This window comes from Dromaius novaehollandiae, chromosome 8 (genome assembly GCF_036370855.1).
Source record: "Dromaius novaehollandiae isolate bDroNov1 chromosome 8, bDroNov1.hap1, whole genome shotgun sequence".
Lineage (NCBI taxonomy): Eukaryota > Metazoa > Chordata > Aves > Casuariiformes > Dromaiidae > Dromaius > Dromaius novaehollandiae.
In genome coordinates, this window is record NC_088105.1 from 17,541,997 (window position 1) to 17,560,694 (window position 18,698).

The 18,698-nt window shown below is 37.6% G+C and overlaps 1 protein-coding gene across 4 annotated transcripts; it reads left to right on the forward strand.

Annotated features, from left to right (window-relative positions):
• Positions 1–24: 24 nt before the first annotated feature.
• Positions 25–18,687, forward strand: HENMT1 (HEN methyltransferase 1). 4 transcript variants are annotated; one of them, XM_064515802.1, is made up of 9 exons: positions 25–1,377; positions 2,697–2,844; positions 4,238–4,297; positions 6,476–6,604; positions 8,199–8,311; positions 9,424–9,558; positions 10,057–10,239; positions 11,902–12,079; positions 14,214–18,687. In XM_064515802.1, the coding sequence occupies exons 4-9, from the start codon at positions 6,491–6,493 to the stop codon at positions 14,628–14,630; spliced, it is 1,140 nt and encodes a 379-aa protein (XP_064371872.1). In that variant the 5' UTR covers positions 25–1,377; positions 2,697–2,844; positions 4,238–4,297; positions 6,476–6,490; the 3' UTR covers positions 14,631–18,687. The 4 variants fall into 4 exon arrangements, with proteins under 4 accessions (XP_064371872.1, XP_025974631.1, XP_025974641.1 ...); XM_026118846.2 differs by lacking the exon at positions 4,238–4,297 and having other exon boundaries at positions 25–620; positions 1,250–1,377; XM_026118856.2 differs by lacking the exon at positions 4,238–4,297 and having other exon boundaries at positions 25–544; positions 1,250–1,377.
• Positions 18,688–18,698: the final 11 nt, after the last annotated feature.

Below are 18,698 nucleotides of genomic sequence, written 5' to 3' on the forward strand. Positions count from 1 at the left end.
CGCGCCGGCCAATCCCCGCGAGGGGAGCGCGGCCCGCGCCAGAGCGGGGGCGGGGGGAGGGGAGAAGAGCGCGCACCCGTCCCTGCGCCTCCCCCCGCCTTCCCGTGGCCGCCTCTCCGCCGGCGCGTTAGCGAGCGGGGCAGGCGGGAGCCGCCCCTCTCCCCGGCCCTCTCGCTTCGGGGCCGCCCCTAGCCGAAAAAAGCCGCGTTTTCCCCCGCCGAAGGCTCAGCTCCGCCCGGCGCGGTGCCTAACGGGCGCTCGGCGGGCCGCTCGGCTGGAGGCGGCGCTGTGGTGGCTGGTGGCGAGGCGCCGCCGGGGAGCGCGAAGGGACAGCCGGGCTCCTCGTCCGCGGGAGCTTGAGAGGCGCAGAAGGAGCGAGGCACCTGTTCCGCGTGCCCGGGACGGCCGTTGCCGCGCGCGAGGCGGCGGCGCGTGCCCGGGCCGCATCAGAGCCCGTTCAGTTGGCGCTGACGCTGGTATGGGGCCGGCTCCTGTTAATGCACTCGGAAGAGGACAAAACGCAACAAACAGCTGCATTAAGAAAGTAACTTTCTACTTTTAAATGGTCACAGGAAAGAGAAGATGAAATAATCCAGTTTTGACTGAAATATCTCTGATAGGTGAACTGAACTTGAATTTTCAAGTTACATTTAAGTCTTACTATTGAAAGGTTTCCAGTAGTTTTTGAATTTCGTGTTTCTGAAAAAGTGGAAGAAAAATTAGTTACATATTTCAATGTCAAGTTTTAACCTGCGGTACAAGAGGGAGACTGAATGCAAGGTTTAGAATAGGAGAATTGCAAAGAGGTTATAAACATCAAATGATTGTGCAATGAAATAAATTAAATTCCACTGAAATAACTGCGGTCTGCATAGTAGAACAAAATTAGTTGCATAAACAGAAGTGTTCCACATTGCTCAGCTTTTCAGGAAACAGGTGGAGGGATAAGTTTATACAGAAGCATCTGTGAAAATAACATCTCTACATGAATGCCGTTTACATTTTTAATTCAAAAACAAGGAAATAGTTAGACATAGCACTAGAATATTTCTTCATTTTCCATTACACATTGACCTTTGAACACCTAGGAGACAGTTACTCTTCTTCTTTATTCTGGCACTTTAATATACCTTAAGGCAGTGCTCCTACTAAAGCAAAAGACGTTCTTATCAGGACTCTGACAGTTAACGGTTTCTCTAAACTGCCTGTTCTGCTGTCTAGTCTCTGCTTTCATTCCTATGTTTTCTAGCAATAGCTTTACCAGTCTCTTCTTGGCCTACTCGTTCCATGGCATGTGATTTCTAAGGATGTTCACAGAATGAGAACATTAATTATATGCTACAGGATGCTACAGTCTTGACCCTCACCACATCTGCAGTAAGTATCCACTTCATCTTACATGAAATTAAAAGAACAAATCACAAAATTAATTCTTAAAAAAGCATCCTAAAGTAATAAAGTAATCCTATTTTGGGACAGTTCGCTCTGCAGCAGTTTCTCTTTCGCATCAAAGTGTCTTGTTTTTTTAATCAGACAGTCTGTCCCAATAGATTACAAATCTCAAAGAAGACGTTTAGAGATGCCTCTAGAGCTTTGTATACGTTTTTTCTTCTCATTTTGTCATCATGGCAAAATTGTTCTTCTGAGTTACAGCCTTGTCATATGGCTTATATGATTTGGCTAATTAAACTTCCTTTTAAAGTAAAAATAATAGAGTAGTAATTTTTCTTTGAAGCTATGTGCTTTTTATTGTTAAGAACTGAGTTCTTTGAGTACCTCCCTCATTTTTGTTGAATAACCACTTCAAGACATCCTGTGTTTCTGTTATTGTTTCTATTATCCAAACTGTTTATTCATGCATTTATCTTTTCCTGTTAGAATATTTAATTAATATGTTCCAGTAACTCTATGTCTTTCCTCTATATAAGATAGCATTTTTCTACTTCTTAGGCAGTCCCTCTTTGGAGGTGATGCTGAGGCTTTTGGTATAACTACAACCATTTGTCCCAAATTAGATTTTCTTCCCTCAGGCATCCCAGCTGGTCTTCATATAGAATCAGAGACAAAACAAAAGCACTCAATCAAAAGGTGATTTTTGCTTCACAAAACAGTAAGGAACTATATATAATTATACAAAAAGAAGATGATGGTAATTTGGGTGTAAGAGCCTGCCCTCACTTCCCATTCACACAAATTCATTTATAATTTTTCTAGAACAGGCCTAATCTATTAGTTGAAGCAGGGGAGAAAGGTGGTAGCATTTAGTCATTAAACATGCTCTGAATCTTGTTTGAGAGGAATGGTTGTTGTCTCCTGAATTGTAGATTAAGCCGTATTGCTGTATGTATTTTCCTTTCAAATGTCAGTGCGGAGTAGTGTCTTTTGGCAGTGTTGCTGCACTAGATTTCTTCAGCAATCGCATTCAATTACATTTCAACTTTAAAGGGAAAGTACGAGAATGGCATACATCTGTCTTTCTTGTTTCCATCCCAATTACTGAAGTGAGAAATGAGTTTCAGCGGTTTAGGATTTCTTCATTCATGATTTTCTAGTGTGAGGTACTTTTATTTCAGTATACTTACGTAATTTGTTACTTTCTGTGCTGTATAGAAGTAATGAGAATCTCTAAGAATAACTCCCTTAATTTGGAGGCTTATTAAACTAAATAAACCTTGAATATTCTGTTTGAATTGCAGATTGTAGTGTGAAAAATACCTTTGAACTGAAGTTCCTTGAGATACCTGATTGAATTAGACCTGCTTTGAGCAGTGGGTTGGACTGGATAACCTCTGGAGGCCCCTTCCAACTTTAATTATTCTATGATTCCCTGAGGCTGTTGGCTAGGTAAGTATACCACTGCATAACATAAACGCTTTAGAGTAAATCAGAGGAATTTATCTTTTTGCAATAAGGGAGTAATACAAACAAATTTTATCTAATGTAGTATGGAGTAATCAGAATAATTTTTCAGAACCTTTTTGTAGCAAGAAAAATGGATCAAACACACTAGAGTCGTCAAAGCAAGTTGTCAGATTAAAACTGTTAACAGTGCTCACCGCCTCTTTCACACTGACAGTCTTCACAGGTTCCCATCTCCAACCCATTTTCATTATCTAATATGGAAAAATCGAGAAAGATATTTTAGTGATGATGTGGTTGATAGTTCTGAAGAAGGTTTCATGAGCAGTGATACTTTTGGGGGTGAGGGCTTGCAAGCTATTTGGAAATTGTGCAAATTCACAATGTGTTACGGAGTTACTTTTGCTAAATACTAGAACTTCACTACTGTTCCTCCCTACACTTTGTTGTTCTTAAAATACCATACTGAATTATGAGTAGAATTTTACAGTATACCAGAATCTATGGTATTATCAACCCAAGAAATGCAAGATTTTTATTAACAAACTTTGTAATATTTCTCTGAGGTGTGAAACTATTATGCATAATTTGTTTATGGTCTAATCGATACAGAAATACTGAATTCAAGGTTAAATAATGAATCAATGGCGAAAAAGAACTACTGAATTATAAAACAAAGCGCCTCCGCCAGGGGTCTTGAGTACTAACCTAGCATGAGGTTATTTTGTTTCACACAAATTAGTCAGCTGATGCTCTTATCTCAGTTACAGTGTGCTTTTCTAAAAAGCAAAACCTAAGTAAAAGATAAAATCAATTTACTGGACCAGTCCAAGAGACTTTGAGAATTACTCCCTAGACAAATGGAATTCTTGTGCATGGCCAAATTTGGTTGTACAGTTCTGTAATTTTTGGTAGGGGGAAATCCTATTAAAAACAATTGACCAGCTTTTGCATATACTTTAAAATAAATTTACCGTGTGAGTGGAGATCGATAATATTGCAACACCTATATATATAAAAAAAAACCTATTTGCAATCCAAATTGTACTTGGGAATAGAAACTCTCTCGCAGCCTTACATATTCTGTTGTTAGCACTTCAGCTGTTACAGTTGAAGAAAAACATGTGAAATTATACAAGACCACTCTCTATTTCTACCACTCAGAAATGAAAATGAATACAAAGAAAAAGATGACATACATGCTGTTGTATTCTAAAACCTGAAAAAGAAAGAAGCTCAAACACAACAGAACTGTAATAGCATGAGACAGCTGAAAGACTGCTTTGACTTTCAGTTTGCAAGCATGCTTGCATACGTTTGCTAGCTATGGAGTAAACAACATAGCTAACCTGCTGCTGACTGTGTGTGCTCTGTCTAGGCCACATCCTGTGAAGCTTACAACGCTAGCCAAGACTTGATTTTAAGCCACCACAGGCAGGTATCAGCATATTAATTTCTGTTATTTTCTGAAAACTAAATAAAACCCACTGAATTATGATATAATTTAATTAACAAATGTTCTGAAAACAGTTAAATTAGACTTTCTAAATTGATAAATCTTTATGAGTTGTATAATCCATATATGAAAGATAGGAAGTGTATCAATCCTATTTTTAGGACTGTTTGCACTCACATCTTCACCATCATCACTGCTACCAGAATCTTCCCTCCTTCCTTTAAGTCATAGGCACATAAAACAAGCTATAAGCATGATGCTACTTGCTATATAGCAGTCCCATCTTATGATTAGCAAAACACTTTACTTACTTGTTAACAGAAAAAGCAATGAGAAATTTAGAGCCATGCTTTCCTTTCCACTTTCACCGTAAATCGAAAAGCTGCTGCTTTGTCGTCCTCTTCTGCTGGTGGCTTTGAACGACAAATCATCCCCTCTTCCCCTGTGTGAAAAATACTTAATGAAATCTTGCAATAACATTAATTTTCTTTTTTGTAGTCTGTATCTCACTCCTCATCCTCACAACTCTTTTACTTTTTGTCATCACCAGTGGTAATAGTGTAAATTCCCCCTACAGAGAATAATATGTTTTCAGACATGAGAACCGTACTGAATAATCAAAGGTCTTGTGTGACAGTACAAAGAAGTGGCATGAGTACCAAGATTTTTTACTGATTTTTTTAGTGCTAAAGTTAGGGACCCACAAAAGAAATCCATGTAATTGCACACAAGGAGGCTAGCACAGACAGAGGCAATTACAGCAGGTGGATGCTCACGTGCAGCCAGTCTGCCCTCTTACATTAAACGATGTACCTTGGGGTGTTGCTGGGTGCTTGTGTGGTGATGCAGTTGCAGGCTGTGCTGTGGCTGGTAGGGTGGGAGGCTTGAGCCCCTCAAAGCCAGTGGCTTTCCCCACTGCGCCAGCCCTGCCTCAGTTACCCGCTGCTGCCCTGAAAAAGCTGCGACCTTCCCCTCAGAGCTTGGCACGTAACGCTGCAGCTGCAGCTCTGCCTCGGGCATGCCGGTGGGCACTGCAGCCGGCCCGGCCTGGCCCAGCCACGCTGCCGACCCCTAATGCCAGGGGGGAAGGGGCTGCCTGCACAGTGGGGAGAGAAGACGGAGGGAGGTGCCTGGAGGAAAGGCAGCTCGTGGCACAGGCAGGCGGCGAGGGGAGGAAATAGCCGTGCGGCACCTGGCAGTGGTGGGGTGGCCCTGGGTGAGACAGCGCTGAGGGGAACGCGGCAGCCCCGCTTTGCTTTGGGGGAGGTGAAGCACGGCCTGCGCCCCAAGGCCGCGTTATGTCATACGTATGTGTCCAGAGCTGCGTGTGAGTTGTGGCAGCGCTGTCCCGGGTGCCGTGGGGGCACTGCGGGGTGGTGCGGAAAGTGGTATGTCCCCAAGGCCGCACAGCCTCCTTGACCTATGTCGTTCCTGCCGAGCTTCCTCATTGCCCCTCACGGCCTTGCTTCGAGTCTCGAGGGGATACTTCGTATTAAGCATTTATGTGTGTTAAAATCTAGTTCCTCTATAAAAGGAGAGTTGGAGGTGCACCGACAGTTATGCCTAAAGCCACGCAGGATTAGGTTGCATTGCTGATAAAACACAGGTGCGAACAACAAGGTTTAGTTCATAGTAAAGCTGAAGCCTAGCAGAGCCCTTCATGTTGTACAACATAGCAGTTATTCAGACCTTCTCCTCTGCTCGTGACTCTGCAGAAATTGTGCTGAGCCATACGTAAATCTAGGTGCAAAGTCATCCAAACAGTAAGATAACACGGGTGATAGATGAGGGACAGGAAAGCAGTCACTTGGATGGGGTGTTACTTTTCTGTACTTGCTAGAAAAGGTAAGAAAGATAGGTATGTTGTAGTCTGGGTAAACACTGTGTGCTGAATGGAGAGTGACAATAAATTAGGAAATATTCTTTTTATAACTGCATATGACTTATAATTGCTTTATAAAAATGATATTCACATCATTATAAATGGGGGGGAAAGCAGCTAGGGCCCAATTTTGCTTCTTAAATTTTTGATGTTCTTTTACATAGAAGTTCGATCAGGCCTACCCCTGCTTAATTGTGAGTTGAAAAACACAAAATATAGCAAACAATGTAATTTGATGTGTTATAAAATATTTCAAAAAATACTTTTTTTTATTTTAGCATTGTCAAAATACTATGGATAAGAACGTTCAAGAACGGTTTACAGGAGTGATTAAATTCACACCTCCATTGTACAAACAACGTTACCAGTTCATCAAAGACTTAGTGGGGAAATACAAACCTAAGAAGGTTGGTATGTTTTGTCTTTTTGCATTTTACCTTATGCATTTCCTTTTTTTTTTTTTTTTTAATGTGTCCCAGGGACATAGGAAATGCCTAGATAATCTCATGACATAGTTAGCAAACAACAGTACTTTAGAACCTATTGTTAAAACCAAATTGTCATAGCAGACGTTGCTGGTGATCCTGTTTTGTTTTTCAGCGGTGCATATAATTAATGTTAATTGATGGGAAGAGAGGAAAAATATTATAGAAAAATGCCTTACCCTGTTTTGGAGAGTAGGTGGCATTCTGTTTTTAATTTACAGTTTTGGGGTTTTATGGCTTTTGGTTCTCCCTTCTTTCAACTTAGATTCCCTTTGCTTTCTGGAGTTTATAGTTCCCTGTACGGTATCAGGATTACTTCATCATTCACATGGATATTCTCATGTGAGAAGTGACCACTTTCTTAAAGCTTCTCTCCACTCTCCACCCTCCTGGCCAAATATCCCAGCACTCTTGTTTTCAGTACTCTGGAAATATAAATTAAGGAGTGCTGTGTAGTGGTTGCTCTTTTGTAATATGATCTCCTCCCCAGCACCTCCATCAAAACCACAGAAAGCTGAGAATTAACACTATCTTCAATGTGTAACTCTGTGAAACTAATTTTGATGTATTAAGCGTGCAACCAATTGATGAGAAATGCAATGGCTGTGTGCTCACATAATCATACTGCTAGTAACTGCTAATCCAGTCCATGAGGTCATGGCATTCTGATCTGTTTTTGAATTGAACATATTCAGGAGTATTGTGTCTGTATTTAAAGGTCTGAAAGTCACGTCTTAAGATGTAAAACTTTTTTTGTGGGGCGGGAGGGTGAGGGGGACGGCGCTTTCTGTTTCCCACAGGGTAGAGGTAAGTAAGAGAAACGATTCAGGATTTTCACATTCAGAACTGAGTGGAATGCTTCAACTTTGACTTACAGAGAGTTTGAGAAAAAAAATGTGGGGTGTGGTTTGTTTGGAGTTGTACTCAGCTACTTAGACTTACAACAAAAGATATCTGTTATGTATTTGATGTTGCGGTCGGAATGTCCTCAGCCACTTAAACATTAGATTGGGACTGTAAACTTGTTTTTGTGTAGATCTTTTGCTACTTACCTGGCTGCCGGTGAGCCTATTCTCAATGGTTTTCATGGCATGGAGAGCAGTCCATTGAAAAGCAGTGGTCGATGTACACCTACAGCAAATTCGTAGTTATTACAGCTTTAACAGTCAAAATCATACTTAAAGTTATTTGAGGGAATATGCCTTCATGTGCAAGACCTCCTCTGGAGTCAGTAGAATGTTCTACATGTACTTGGTTATATCTGTAATAACAAAAGGTCAGCCCCTTCAGAATATCTTGTAGGAGCTTTATATTATTATGTTTTAAAAATAATTTTCAGAGTCACGTATCCTGTTGCACGAAACTGTGTATTTTAGTTACAATTGTGAAATGTTTTATTTTGTCATAAAAATGTTATTTTGGTAGAAATATAGAATATGTTTTATGAAGGTCTCCAAAATTACTTAGAAATATTAACATTGTTACACTTACACATTGTTTAAAATCTAATTTACAGGTGGCAGACTTAGGATGTGCTGACTGTACTCTTCTCTGGATGCTAAAATTCTGCAGTTGCATTGAAGTGTTAGCTGGGTTAGATATCTGCGAGAATGTGATGAAGGAGAAAATGTAAGCTCTTGCATTATTGTTTATTTAAGGTTTGTATTTGGCTTGACCTAGTGGAATGTGACATCATTTTTTGTCAAGAATTTCTAAACAAGGGTAAACGCAGAAATACCAGCTCTGCAAATGCAGAGTCATCTACTGCAGGGTAACTGACTACACTCTGAGCTGTGTCAGATTTACTAGGGAGACTATGGGCTGTAGTTACCTATAACATTGCCTGATGCAGCAAAGGTCTAGAGCATGGAATGACTCAGAAGGTGTGTACATCTGGGAAATACACAGAGTTTGTAAAGATGCTAAAACATTGCATATGCCTGGTATTATTAGTTCTGTTTATGCTCATATATGATATTACTATGGGATCCAAATCTGATCTTTGTAAAATGTGTATGTAACACTCCTTTGGTGACCACGATGTGGACTTCATTCTCGTTTTCCTTTTTAAAATGGTAAGGTTGGCTCAAATGGTTTTATGTCTGGCTGAGGAGGCTCTAAAGTTTGAAATTTATATAATCTTTCAATCCTGAGGCAGTTTGGTGAGAAATGCCAAGTTTCTTTCTTGAAAGCTGATTAATATGCATTTAATTAACTTGTGGGATATAGATTCTGATATTGTTGTTTGTGTATTCTCAATGATGAAGAAAATTGAACTTTTACTAGATTTAATGTTTCCTATGTTTTATTTATCTGATACCATATTTCAGAATAAAATTTTTACATACATTTCAGTTCTCGTTCTTTTTTATTTAGAAAATAAAATTAGGTTAATATGCTTGCCTAATAACTTCTAAAAAAACTTTATAAAGCATGTCTTAATGAGTTTTACTGTGTTTTTAGAGTTGAGCTACTATCAGAATTTACAGCATCCTCTCCTTTCAGAGAGGCTTGAGAGTGGGATTTTTTTTTTTCAAACATAAAGGACAACTGCTGGATTAACTCCTCTGCTCTTTCTGTACTAGTGTAGATGCTCATAAAAGAGTTTGCTCTTTTGCATTATAAATTATTTCTTTCCTTTAAAAGAATTAACCTTTAGGAGATTTACAAAGTATTGAAGTAGGACATCAGCTAGTACAGTTGCATGCAAAATTTCATGTCACTTTTTTATACTTCCGTAGGCATAGGTTGTCTCCTCTTCCTGGTGATTATTTGCAACCTGCTGAAAGATCTCTAACTGTTACCTTGCATCATGGCTCAGTTGCTCATAAAGATCCCTGTATGCTTGGTTTTGACTTGATAACATGCATTGAATTGTGAGTATCCGGCCAACATACTACATCTTGCTTTAGCCTCTTGCTTATGAATGTTTAAAAGTAGGTCAGAATTCCACATTTCTTGCTGTATTTTTTTTCTTTGGCATGGTACTAAAGTGTTGTAATACCAAGTTAACAAGGGTTAAACTTAGAATGCAAGGTCCTTACTCTATACAGGCCTGATCAACCCTTTCAAGCAGAAGAATAGCAGAAGGTGGCACCTTCTAATTTGTGCTCAAATTAATCATAGTAAGAAATTCTAGTGGTGCTAGCTCATGGGGGGAAAAAAGAGAATATACAGGAAAGAACAAAATGCAACAGAAAATCTTCTCAGACCAAAAGCCACACTGCCAGTGCTAATAGTGCAGACCTAGGCTTAAAATTCCAAGGTACAAATAGGGGTTTGGGGCTGTTTTTGTTTTTTTTACCAGTTCTTGTGAAGATTAAAAAACTAAAGTAAGGTGTTTTTAAGGACATACAAAAACTTATGCTTTACAGAATAGAGCATCTGGAAGAATCAGAACTGGAAAAGTTTCCTGAAGTAGTGTTTGGTTTCATGGCTCCAACCATGGTTGTGATTAGTACTCCAAATTCAGAATTTAACCCATTGCTTCCAGGAGTGACATTTTTCAGACATCCAGACCACAAATTTGAATGGAACCGAGCAGAATTTCAAAGCTGGTGAGTTTACTGAACATCATATTCTGACAGCTTTGAATGTTAAGTAATGTGAGAAAGGGACAGCTATAACTTTTCAGTATGGTTTCTCTGTGTGGTTTTGTGTCAGTAAAGTTTCACAACTATTGATTTAGTGGAACATTTCTTTGCTATTACAATTTAAATAGTTAAGTGTACTCTGTGGGTTTTGCATTTTATGATGCTTTTAAGTTGGCTTGCTTTTATTGTAACTACTCTGCAAAAATATTTTAAAGCTTTGTTTTCCCTTTTTATGCATGTTTATTACAGTTTATACAGTGGAAGTATAAAGTATTAAATAAGCCTTTTAACATAATATCCTGCTATAGAAATGCTTCATAAGTTCCTTAGAACTGTGCTCACTCTGTTACTCTGGACTTTTATGTAAGGGTATGCAAGCAAATTTATCAAATATTCATGATAGTAGAGCATGTTGAATAAATCTAAGGACATTATAGTGGATCATAGCACAAGAGAAGATTTGATGCAAAACATATGAACGTGACAGAGGTTGCACAAGATACGTCTCCCTGTAATATCAGCAGGTATAATAAAAACAAAACAAAAAGAGAATGGGATATATATCCCGTGGGAATGTTGACATTTCAGGCAGTTGTGGAAAAAAATACGATTTAGAGTAAATGATGCCTTATTTCAATTGCCAGATTTTTGCCAGAAATTGTATCTTGGGAAATCTGTCCCTTAAATTAGGTTGTTTTTTCCATAGACTTTAGTATGCAGTGATTGTTAAGTATATAGTTTTGCAAAACTTGAAGAACAGATACTGCCCTGAATAATGATACTAAAACCTGCCTGCATTATTAGTGGAAGAATGAATACCTGAGACTCTTTATGTGACTTAAAGTAATTAAAGTACATTTAGATCTACTTTTAGATACATATGAATTAGAACTATTGAGATCCCTCAAAGAATGATATTTTTGGAGCTGTAAGCATGAGAAGGTCTTTAAATTTGTGCTGTGAAGTATGTGTGTTGCAGTATTCTCTAAAAGAAGTAAGATACAAATTCAGTTGGTACTTCCTCATGGAGAATGCAGTAGGTAGGTAGTGCCGTTTTAGTTCCCTGCTTCCTGGTCCCATCACTCATTTTGTACTGGTTGTACGGTACTGCAAGATTGTTTTTCATCTAGATGTCATGTACATTGTTCTAATCTTGAGCTGGTAGGCTTTGTTCTTTCTGTGTTTAAAACAAACCTCCCTCCCCCCGCCATGAACTAGTCTCTTGTGGCTTTTGGGAGGTGTGTGTCTTTTTAGGGTGGGCTTCTTAAGTAGTTCTGTGCTCTAAAACGTCTGTTTTTTTGTATGCAGTTCATTTTTGAATGTTTTTTAAGACAGTGAGTAAGCAACTGGGAATATGCATATTCTATGTAGATATTTTAGAAATAGTAATTTTTTGGTTACCCAGATTATTGATATTAAATGATTCAGAGCATGGTAGGAATATGATTGCAGCTGTGCTAGAGCAAAAATTTTGACAATGCTTATCTTCAGGCATGTGAGCAATACTATTAAAGAAACTGCACTTGAGCATTCACAGGGTCAGGATCTTGCTTCTCTGAGAGAGTTAGTGTTTATCACATTAAAAGGTGAGTATTTAGTATGATCAGATTATGTTGTTTTTCTCAGGGCACTAAGTATTGCTAGATGCTACGATTACTCGGTGGAATTTACTGGCGTAGGGCCCCCACCCACAGGAATGGAGGATGTTGGGTTTTGTACCCAGATAGGTGTATTTGTAAGAAAATATTCCCAAACCAGTGAAACTGCTCATTTTGAGAAACCCACCAAAGCAGCTTACAAAACCGTAAGTATCGTTTCCTTTCTTTAGGAGAATTAAAAAAAATTCTACGATCTGCCTGTGAAGTGTTCTTAGTGCTATTGCAATCTACTGTTGCTACTGGGTCTTAGCTCTGTAACATGCACTATCAGTTCAGAGGAGTCTAAGTCCATGTGTTTCTAATTATATACAGGCCTTTAACTTCTAGATTATTAGCTAAATAGCAATATGTATAAACATTCTTACTTTAATGTGCTGTTATCTCTAGAATGAAAATTCTCCCTTCCTCCAGATATAGTGTGACACTGTTTATGTAATTGTTCCTGTAATCATTCTTTTTTATCATGTGGCTGTTAAGGTTGTTGGCACTTGATACAGTTTCACATAAATTAAAACAAACAAAAACATTAAAAAAGTACTTCTAACAGGGAATGTATGTTTTGAAGGACTGCATAGCCTCATCAGATATATTATTGGAAGGTAGGCATTTGGGTGAAATTGGATTGACAAGGCCTGTTTCATGTGGTTTGCCTTTCTCTGCAGCATGTGGTGTAGTTCACTCCCTAACTTTGGTGTTTTTAGGTAACCAGTTCTGACTTTTGCAGAGGCATAGGATCTCGCCAAGTACCCTATTCTCTACTAGCACACCTTAAAGCTTTATGGCTTTTAGTGCTTTTAGCACTGAAGTTTTGTGTTAGAGTTTTGAAAAATAGTATGTAGGAATATGCAAAAAATGAATCTTTTTGGACTGAATATCTTAATATTTTAATACCTTATGATACTATGATATACAGTCGCCTATAATTGAATCTTTGGGCTCAGCGTCCCAGTTTTATTTTATGTTGTTGCACCGGTAAAGGCAAGTCTGTCAGGACTGTCATAGATCCAAAATTAGGTAACATTAGATAACTTTTTGTCAAGTACTGTGCTGAATATGGCAATATGTCACAAAGGCAAAGTCTAATGCATCTAATTAAGTGCCACGTAGAACATTTTTTTCAGGGATAACTGAGCATTAAGTAATAATCCAAAAAGAAAAGTATATTGTTTTCTTCTCAATCTCATGAGGCCTTGAATTATTTGTTTCAGTGAGCATATTCTAATATTTCACATCTTTGTTTAAAAGGATATATGTATCTTTAAGTTACTTGTGACCTGAAGTGAAATGTATTTTAATGTATGGGAACACCTTCTGTAGTTTCTAAGCTATAAAGACATTCTATACGTTTGAAATCTCACCTATTTACTACTGTCTTTATCAGAATACTGAAGTGCTTTTTAGTCCTCAAAAAATCAACTTTGAAATATGTCTAGGTGCCTGACATATCGCTTTCATTATGTTCTGTCACAGGGTCCTCATGGACATAGTTTCGACATTAACACTGTTTGAGTTTAAACAAGAGAACTGTTAAATCTTTCATGTTTCTTATGAAAACAGGGCTGTCAAATTAATTTTTATTAAGTAACCATTTTAGGGGAATGAATGAACATTTTAAGATCTAATTGGAAAGTAATATGAAATTGTCATAGACTGTGAAACTTTAGTGGTAGTGGGTTCGTGGTATAAAGCACTGCATAGTAACCTGGGGGGGAATGAGGTTGCCTGCCTAGTTTTCTTAATCCCCTTGGAGTATAGCTCAGTGTAGAACATACCACACCTGATTTTGATGTGGCAGGGTTTTTTTTAGCATTCTCTGCATCTGAAAAAGCAGGTTTTCATGTTTCATTCTGAAAACAGAGTAAAAGGTGTAGTTGAAGCCACAGTTTCTCCATGACAATTTGGAAGTGGTTTAGAATCTACACAGCTATGGGACTGTCAGCAGATCCTGATGATCAGTAATATGGAAAAGAAGAGAATGACTAAAAAGAATTAAAGAATTGCAGGGCATCACCTGACTGATTTTCAAGTATAGCTTGCAGATAAAAGCTTGCTTTTTGAAGTTCTGTGAACTTTTCTAATTGCCATTGTAGTTGTGATGTATAATAATCCAGTGATATTGTCTAGTTTTCCTGTTATCTGAAAATGTTTAAAGCCAAAAACAAAACAGGATTTAATCCAAAAAATATATAGACATTTTAGAAGCTCTTTTTAGCAAATAGTTGTTGAGGTACGAGTCTATGATAATGATGATTGTTTTATGTGTTCTTGTATGTTGTAAAGGTCTTCAAAGCAGTGTATCCAAGTCTTAAAGATGAGAAGTACCTGCAGAATGCAGTGGTCAGTGAAGTTGTTTTCACAGCACAGGTCATTAAGCGAAGTCTGCTGGACCATTTAAAATCAGAACATGAAGAGTATAATGATAGTCCTGTTGAGATAAAATCTAAATTCCAACATTCAAAGAACTGTGTTTCGGAAGATCTTGAAAAACTGGCTGTTGAAAGAAGCATGGAGCCATTTGTTAATGGAAATGTGGTTTATATACCTCTTACAAAAATCTTTTCTTTTTCCAAAGTGAATCAACTTTGTGGCACGTTTGAGAAGTTACGTAAGCTAATTACTGGCAAGGTCACACTGAGCAGTGATGGTTCTGCTGTGATGGTCAGTACTGAACATGAAAATGAAGAGGAAGAGAATTAGATTGCAGATTTCTCACACAGTTTAAAGTAATGAAGGTATTGGTTTTTGTAGCTCTAGCCTGGTGTGTTCTGTATGCTAACTAGAACTGCAAAAGGCAATTACCTTCATATTTAAACCTTCCAGTATTTACCCCTTAGCACCTGGTAAATTAATGGTTCTGGCAAAGATCACTAAAACCCGTAGGATTTTTAGAATAAGAGTGTCAGGAGTTAAAAACAAAGGAGTTAATCCCCATGAAGAAGCAAAATGTAGTAATAGTTATGACTAGAGTCTCCTTGATAATCTCTTGTTAGCTTCAAGGATAGTTGATGAGAACCCAGAACTACATTGTTATGTTGAATAATGTGAGTCAGGCATAGGTTTAGGGCAGATTTTTTTCTTAATAGAATAAAATTTGCGAATGCTGCTTCCAAGATGAGCACATAGTTAACCTTGGAGAAAACTGAACAGTATTCCAGATAAATTGAAATATGTCACAGATGGTTAAAGGTCAGTAAATTCAATAATGGGGAGAAGCACCATGACCTTGAATGTACGCTAGCAGAAACAGCTAGATTTCCACAATTATTTTCTCCAGTTTCTTAACTGCTGCTTAGGAAATAGCTTGCATGCTGTAACTCTCCAGAAGCTGAATTTACTTCATTTGAAACTGATATCTCTGACTATTCTGTTTTTGAAAAACATCTGTCATTATGAATGGTAATCTGGTCCCAGCGTATCTGAAAAAATTCTCCCTTTTCATGTGCAGTTGTTGTCCAAAAGTTCTTGCAGATGTATTCAGCAGAAATAAAAAGCATAGGTGCTATGAAAGAGGCTTGGCTCAGCTGGCTGCTTTTCTAAGTAGAGTTGAATTGTGTATGTAAATGCATAGTAAGCAAATGTTAGACTATTGACTTCTGAAGACTGAAATGTTGAAGAGTGCACAGGACTGGCATATTCTTACAGATGTAATACAGTTACACACTGCAACTTTTTGAGTTTATTCTCATAGCTCAAATCCATAATTTTAATATTTTACCCAAGGTATCTCTTAAGAGTAAAGAGATGGTTAATTAAAAGGCCTCACTCCATATATATTTCACAATTTCTTTGGCAGCTTTGAATGAGCAATGATTATAGAAACTGACTTCATGTTTGTGAAACATGAAAGTTTCATGACTTTCCAAAAATAAGAAGTCTGTGTAAGGGCTGACTCTATTCTACCTTCTAAATATCCATAATTTGCTTAAATTGGTTAAAGTGAAAGACCAGACATAAAGGGAAATTTCTCTGAATTGAGGAAAGGTTAATCTATAACAGGCTCAGAGAAAGAAGAATGATATGCAGTGATCTGTCATACAGAATGATTAAAAAATGCTCGCTTAATCCCTTTTGTGGGATAATTTTCTCCCACAATAAATAGAAATGGCTTATTAGAAATTAATTTTTAATACAATATTTAGAGGTTTTTTTAAACATTGTGATACCAACCTGCCATACCTTGTATGTTAAAATATATGTAAAATTCAAAATTGGTAATTATTCTTTGGACACTAATAAGCATAACTGTTTGAGAGTGGGTCCAATTGCCTCAATTTCTTCTTAGAAAATATCTCCGCTGTTCACTGTATGGTTTCTATAATTAGAAGACTTTTGGACCATGGTACTACTTACTTCTCGTGTGATTTCCTCTTGTTTATGTTTATTTCGTATACTTTGTAGCTTGATCATTTTAAAGTGAGGAGAAGGAAGGTGGAGGATTCCAGATCTGGAATATTTGCCTTCAATTCTGTGTTCAACTAATATTTGGTTAAACTTCTACACATATTTGTGAATAAAGGCAGTATTTATTGTGTCACATTTAAACTTTCAGTTTGAAACAGACCAAGGTCAATCCAGTGTTTCAAATGAGGATGCTGAAAGGAAGTATATGCAGACTAAATGTTTTAGCTTGCATGTGACAATATTACTGACCAGGAGATGGCACACACATCTCAAAACAGATCAACCTTAGTTGTTCTAAATTTTAAAATCCAAAGTGGATCTGTTGTTGACTTCCTTTGATAAAACATCCTGAAATAAGAAATATTACTCATTTATGACTGTCACAGGGATTTTTTTGAAAAAAGAATTGAGAAGCTTAAACTACATGTTCAACTTATACTTGCTTTGAACTGGCTAGCAATTTGTAAAATTACTCTAGGATTTTGACTTCTGTGTTCTTACAGAAGCAAAACTGTTCTGGGAACTGCATTTAATCCCATAGAAATCACAGTTGCTTTACAGTTTGAATTTGGGGCTGGAAAGGATTTTTGTCTGCTTTGAATTTCTTGCATTCATTCCTTTAGGAAATGTTAATGAGGCTGTATGCTGGTATGTGAATTTCTAATGTGTAGGTGGGGGGGGGAAGAAACATTGATTTGGCTGAAAAAAATTTATCGGTACAAGCAATTTGAGTTATTTTTGCAATTGTTTGGGTTTAATTGGGTACAAAAGTGAATAAAGAGCATCAGAAGAGAGATGAGTTTTGGGAAATAGCCAAACTATTAGTTTTGAAGAGTTTAAAAGTAGATAACAGGCCCAGAAGAAGAAAATGGTTTCATACACTGTTTGTGGCATCAGAACCAAAGCAGAGAATTGGAGAAAGCACATGGAATAAAGGTGGACAAGAAAGCCAGTGTGGTAAAAATACAGTGCAGTATCTTAAATATAAAGGATATAACTTGGTAGTTAATGAGCAAGCCAGTAGGGATTTAATATGATCAGAAAGGTTCAACAGAATGATTTTGTGTGTTTTAGGTGAAGTAAGTTAAGTAAGAAAGTAATATAAGTAAATTTTTAAAAATAAACCCTCAGATTATGCTTAATAAAACAAAAAAAACCCCAATTGCATAACTCAGAGTCCTATGAATGCAATCCTTAATTTTTGGAGGCCTGGGGAGTTAATTGTCCATCTCCCCAGACCTTTCTCAAATGGATAGATATTAGAGCTAATATGAAACTTCTGTTTCAGTTCTTTCTTTCATGGGCTTCCATAGTGTTAGGCTCTTTTCCAGGCTTGTTAACATTAGGTTGCTAAATGTGATTTGGATCATTCAGTTACAGCTGGATTATGTGCATCTCATAATGGTGAGCTGTTGGGATTCTTTTTCTTTTGAAAGAATAATTTTTATGTGAAGAATTCATTGCATTTTCTTTCTGGTATACAAAACAAACTGAACCGTTCATGTTCAGTGCTCTATTACTGGGAACATCCCATAATAAAATGCATTGACACTAGCATATAATTAAATGAAAATGCTGGGGAAATATTGCTAGCTCATAAGAGGAGGTGCTAAAAAGACTACAAGCGTATGAACAATTTTACTACATGCAACCCTGAACTTGAGCACAGCTTGTTTGTTTGCTAACTTATGTTTACAGATTTCCTTTCTGATTTTTTTTTACAAGCATGTTACTTAATGTTTTCATCTCTTTAATTCAGTTTTGTTGCTTGTTTGTTAATCTATCCCACAGAAACATCAAGAAATATATTGAGAAAATGTTTGCCTTTCTCCTTCTTGTTGGCAGATCCTGTTGTTTGGCCATACAGGGAATTGAGTCAACTCATTTATCACAGAAGCTTGCACTGGTTCAAGGAGTAAAGGGAGGAGAGCAGGCAGGAATGACCAGTTGGGTGGGGAGAAGGCAGAATTACTTGTTTTGTTTCAAGAATTATAGAAAGTCATTTTTCCTCCGTGCCAATCTTTGCCTGTATGTTGTTTTAGTCCCATGTCAGAAGGTCCACAAAGTGCACCTAAGTGTTCTTTGATAGCGTCCAGGTTCTGGTGCTTCATAGCTCTAGCGGTAAAATAAAAACTCTTAATCCTTACTGCACAATGAATTGATTAGTGAGCTGAGAGCCAAAACAGTAGTTTGTACTGTAATTATCTGCAATTTTCACCAACCTAGAATTTTCAATGGAAGAACAGCTATTTACTTACTGCAGTACCAAAAAGCTTGTTTATATCTGTGTTGAATGCAAGGGGGTGCACTGATGAGAAAGGAAGTACACAGACCATAAGAGTGTGTGTGTGTGGGGGGGTGTTT